This window comes from Antrostomus carolinensis, unplaced genomic scaffold (genome assembly GCF_000700745.2).
Source record: "Antrostomus carolinensis isolate BGI_N321 unplaced genomic scaffold, ASM70074v2 scaffold25850, whole genome shotgun sequence".
In the NCBI taxonomy this organism is placed as follows: Eukaryota; Metazoa; Chordata; class Aves; order Caprimulgiformes; family Caprimulgidae; genus Antrostomus; species Antrostomus carolinensis.
The window spans coordinates 574-6,115 of NW_010289510.1; the positions used below are offsets into that span (position 1 = coordinate 574).

General features: G+C 39.6%; 1 protein-coding gene across 1 annotated transcript in view; it reads right to left on the minus strand.

Annotated features, from left to right (window-relative positions):
- Positions 1 to 744: 744 nt before the first annotated feature.
- Positions 745 to 5,542, minus strand: part of ASMTL (acetylserotonin O-methyltransferase like) — a gene marked incomplete at its 5' end in the record, with an annotated part of 26,565 nt that continues 21,767 nt past the window's right edge. Inside the window, one exon of the mRNA XM_010170756.1 lies at positions 745 to 1,068. Within this exon, the coding sequence (XP_010169058.1) occupies positions 854 to 1,068 (215 nt within the window). The remainder of the gene's footprint in view (positions 1,069 to 5,542) is intronic.

Below are 5,542 nucleotides of genomic sequence, written 5' to 3' on the forward strand. Positions count from 1 at the left end.
TTTTTTTTTTCCCCTCTTTTCTGTTCTTTATCTAATCTCATATTCTGCTGTCCACTTTCATAAGAGCTCACAAATTAAGCAGGACTGAAAAGGAGGAGGAGGATGTTCTTGAAGCAAATGTGGGGCCCCCGCATTTCATCTCCAATTATAATCACATGAAACTTGATGAAACTTGTGCTTTTATACAACTGCCTTTTTTCCAGAAACCTCACAGAAGGCAGAGGAATCCGTCTTGACTCTTTTGAGAAGCTGCTGCTCTAGTTCCTCTGTTTCCAATCTTGACTATGCCAGTGCAGTAGCAGTTTCCAGATTTCATTAGACAATATTTCTTTATTTACAGTAGAGAGTGTAACATCAAATGATAGTAAAATGGACACTGATGGAGCATTGAAGTGATACCTGCTTTAACCTCCTGAAACAGGCAAAGCAATGTGTACTGCTCTAAAAACTGGACAATTCTAATAGCACCAAGTATAAATAAATTGTCCTTTCTCAGCAGTGTGAATACTGCCATAGGGCTACTAACACCATTTGTGAGTGGAGACTTGTTTCTCAGGGTACTACAGGTGGCATGCAGCCACAGCATCACTGCCATCAAATGATCCCAGAATCTTCTGGCATCATTTTATTCCAGTTCAAAATAAATGCAGTCAATCTCTGCCCCTTTTTAAAAGTAACTTCAGAAAGCTGACATAACACTTAATCTCTGCCCCTTTTTAAAAGTAACTTCAGAAAGCTGACATAACACTTCTTGTTTATGATACTGATGGGAAGCTGAGAATGTATTTGCATAATTACAAAACATCAAATATGACTAGAAACATCCAGTTTTTACCACTAAATCAATTTTTTCCTATGTCTTAACACAGAAAATGACATCTAATAGATTTCCCGTCAATCTGATTTGGACATTAGTAAATCCATGTTGTTCCAGTAAGCCTCGATACTCGGAGCCACTTCTCTCCTTTCCCTCTGTCTGCACAAGCATGTTCAAAGACTGCAGCAGAGCTGTGCTCCTCTTCCTCTTCTCATCATCCAATACCATTTCAGCCAGCAAAATCCCACAGCCTAATTTAATAACAAACACATGCAACAGTACTAATCCATTATTAGGCAAGAGAATATCTGCTACCGTATAGAAGGGTGCAAACTACAAGACGTGTGTGCTTTCATTTATCATTTATGGACCTGCTCGGTTATTAAACAACTAATCCACTATTAAATGTATAATCCACTCCTCACAAAACACAGGAAACTCCCCTCCACATTATGGAGGGATCAAACACTTGCAAGTCATCACACCTGTTTTCAGAGGAAGAGAGGATGGCTTCTGTAGACTTGGCCTGAGGGTTATGGAGAACAGGAATCATAGTTGCATCTCTTTGGGATATCCTGCTGCTTCACTTTCATATTGAAATGGTGCCAAGCAGACAGAATGGTGGATGGCAAGCTTTACAGAAGCAGAGAAGTCAATGTTGTACATTATTTCTGTAGTAACTGAGGTCTTTGTGGTGGGACTGGCCTAGGGATGGGAGCAGAACTTCAATGATCCTGTTTACACACAGCCTCTTTCTCCCTCTTCAGAGCCATGAGGTGAAAAGGAGGACAAGAGCGAGCTACTGACAAAATGAGCATTGCTTTACTCATTGTCTTTTGGCCTTGCATCTTGTATGGTGGTTTCTCTTGGCACAGTGGAGGTAGGAGGCCACCAACTCAGATCAAAATAGCAGAAGTATTAAAATCACTGTAAAATGCTAAGTGCTGTATATTCATACCTTTCTGACCCTTAAAACAGTCTCCTCAGTCATTCCTACCCATACATCTCAGACATTTAACAATCGATAAAAGGTAAGTTAAACATAATATTGCAGTTTCTTAGAGAAGACACTGAGAACTGTGGATCAAATTGCTGCCTGAGACCTCTGTGTTAGGTATCAGGAGTCATGAAAGTCCTCCTGATAGCTTATTAATAAATTCCCTGTTTCTTCTCCATATAATCAGCTACCTTACTAAATGCAAGTTCAAGCCACCTACCCTGTGATGAACCAATGACACAGGTTTGCTTCCCTAACAGCAAGGATTAGCCAAGCATGTCTGAGGTCAGCCTGAACCTACATTATCTCTCCAGTGGGATTCTTCTGCCCTAATTCAGTCATCCACAAATTAGATAGCTGTATTTCAGCTGGCCCTCTTAAACATGCTCTATCCACTATTAGATACGTAAACACTTTTATAAGGAAAGTCAGTAAGTAAGTTTCATAGGTGGGACAAATCATCCCCTGAAAATGCCTGTTGTTCTACTGACTGGAGAGCTGAAGGTAGCTAGATAATTTGAATGCCTAACATTTAGGTAACTAAAGTTGGGGTGCCAAAGCCCATTTGTTACAATCCAGTGGTTTCTATTCCCAGCCCCCCTCACTTCCTGTGTGATTCTCCTTTGCCTTCAACAGAAGGACCTGGGAATCGCTGTTCCTGGTTACCCAGCAAACGTTGCTAGGTAGACTAATGCAGGACTATTATTTCTAAGTCACCATTACATCACAGCTTTGGAAGATGGGTGTCCAAATTTCATACGCTCTGAAAGGAGGACAAAAATGGAATGGCCATTATGATTTGCCACAGAAAGTTATTTGGGTCATCCAAATAGCATCAGAGTAATCTGGAAAAAATATACCCAGAAAGCACAACCAGTGTGGGAAGAACACCTTCAAAAATTAGACATAATAAATTAAATTGGCACAAAAAACTCTCTACAGTTAAAGAGGATTTAGAGGGAAGCAGAGCTAACTTTCAACCCTTTCAGGAAGCATACACTGATGAAGAAATTTTGCCCATGGTTTTATAGGAGATAAAAACTAATGGTCTTAACAGTCTTTTCTCCATTAGAAAATAATTTAATACAGATTATCATTGTTTAGCAAGGACGTAACATCCAGCCAAAAGATGGGGGAGGGAAGGATGTAAAGTGCCAGCCCTCCAAAAACTTTTTTTAAAAACAAAACAAAAAACCCCCACATGAAATACTTCCACTATCCAGGAGTCAGCTAGCACATGCACAACTGAACTGAGAGCTCACAAAGGGGCTTAGCCATTAAATAGCTTTTGTGCTGGGTGGCTCAGATGACACACTACCCTTCGCTTCTGTCCCACTGCGTTTCCCAGCACAAGTACTGGTTAATAGCTGTAACAAGGTCAAAAATTTATATACAGTGATTGAGCTAGGACAGCCAAGTTGCGTCTCTTTCTTCCTCACAAACTTCTATCTTCCTCAAGGATTCTTACCTCAGCGTTCAGTGAGCAAGTGCTAAAGTTCTTGTTTCCATTATTCACCCATCATTCTGTTAACCCCCACGATTCTCCACCTCAAAAAATTGGTTTCTGTGCATAACATTTCCTCTAAACTGTTGTTAAGGCAGAATGTGGGTAAAAGACAGCATCCTCAGGAAGGCATAGCTGAATGTCACTTCCCAAGGAGCGACACAAAACCTACATGCTTTACTGGCAGAAGTTCATTTGGATTTTAAAACTCAGACTCCTCATTCTTCACATCTTTGTTAGTGAACAGCCCCAAATTTTCCTCAGTTATGCCTATTGCTTAGGAAGACTTTTCAGTTTAACACCAGTAAATCCACTCCTGCCAGTCAGCAAGAGATATCAGCTTTCTCCAGAGCAACTGAAAAACATTAATGGGAGAAGATGAGATTATAATTTCTCAGGTGACTGGGATATGTCAAATGACAACAGAACAGTTTAGGCTGAAGTGGAGCACCAGCGATTTCTAGTCCAACTTCCTGCTTGAAGCGGTGCAGCTCTACAGTCAGCTCAGCTTGTTCAGGGCTTTGTTCTCAGATTCTGAAACCTCCAAGAACAATTCCAGATGCCACAACCTCTCTGGGCAACCTGCTCCAATGCTTAATTATCCTGGGAGTGCAAAGCCATGGTGCATTACCACAGACACCATGCCCAAGGGACTAATGCTTATTGCGTGTAGAGTGTTGTGCTTTAATCACAGAGTACACTGAGGTTGTGTGGTAGCCAAGCACATTCTATTCAAATTTTACAGTCAGATACATAGCACTTAAAGGCACAGTTTTTAAAAGTCTGACAGTTACAGGTGTGCTAACTTTAGGATTTAAATTTTCTGACTCAAACAGCTTATAGCAGCTTAAAGAACAGCATTATGAACTTTATGAATTACTATGAGATGAGATACACCTGACTGCTGGAATGAGTCTCTCTCAAAATACAAACCTGTTAAGTATAATGGCAAGCTTCATGTCAATATAGAAAATAAATTTATTTCAAATCTATTCAGTTGTATATTTTGCCTTATCTCTTTAAATGCTTGTACAGATGAGATCAGCTAAATTCCCATTCATAAAAACCTTCTGCTAAGAATCAAAAGCCCTAATCTAGTAGAAGTCTGACATTGCCCTGATTTTGTGCAGCTGAAATGCTCCATAGTAAGCATGTTTTTCATGATCAATTAAATCGCCGTGGTACTTTTGCTTTAGTCAGTGCTCAAAGAGCAAAGTAACTTCTGATTAAGTATCATAAGACAGAGTCTACCAGGCAAATGCAACTCTTGACCTTGCTCATCAGCTCTCTTTAATCTGCCGAGGTTGGTGATTCAGCATAGGCCTGGCCTCTTCCACACTGGCTTATTGTGATTATTGCTACAGAAGTGTGTGACAGGCAAGAAACTCACAACTTGAGAAGAAAGCTAGTTTGAAAGTACGACTTTAATCTCCAAGAAAACTTCCTCTACAAATTATACTTTAAATAGAAAAAAAAAAATCAATTAAGTAGCAGGAAAAAAAATAAACATTAGGAGAGGTGACATTAATGACAAATTACTTGAGAGATGGGATACAGCATATACTTCTTCAATTAGACTGGAATACAAAGAAACTTCTATTTTTAGTTTTCCTAAGGGAATTTATACAGAAATCCTAAAACTCATCTCAAGTAATGAGACAGAAAGCATATATGGCCATTTAACCATATTCAGAGAAACGTGGAACTGACAGGAATAGCTCTCAAGTGCAGCCTGTGTGAGTGCACACTGTGGCTGGAGGTCAGAGGCTGCTGAAGTTGATCTGTGAAATTACAGCTACTATAGGAACATGTTTGAGCTTTGTCCTATTTTCACTTTTGCCTGTGGAAAAAAGTGCTTAAAAAGGGCATCTTTGAGACATTTTTGACTAAAGCCCCACAGAAAAGTGAAAAAGAGGACTAGCATCTCCAAATTCACACAGATGGTACAGTATTCATTGTTATTTTTTTCATTTCTAATGAAAATGACCAATAACCACTGAATACACTGCAGAGGAAGAATGGTCTTTCATTTTAAGGTCCAAGAAAACTAGCATATTTATGTGGCTCCTAAAAGCTTGTAGTTTTAAATTGCCATGCTATACAGCTGTGTCAAGTCTAAGCTTAATATGGTCTGCAAGCTAGCCAAAAGAACTGGACATGAAGGTATTTAACACATAAGAGTTTCAGTTTGCCACAGACACTTAAAATGCACAGAACTGACTCC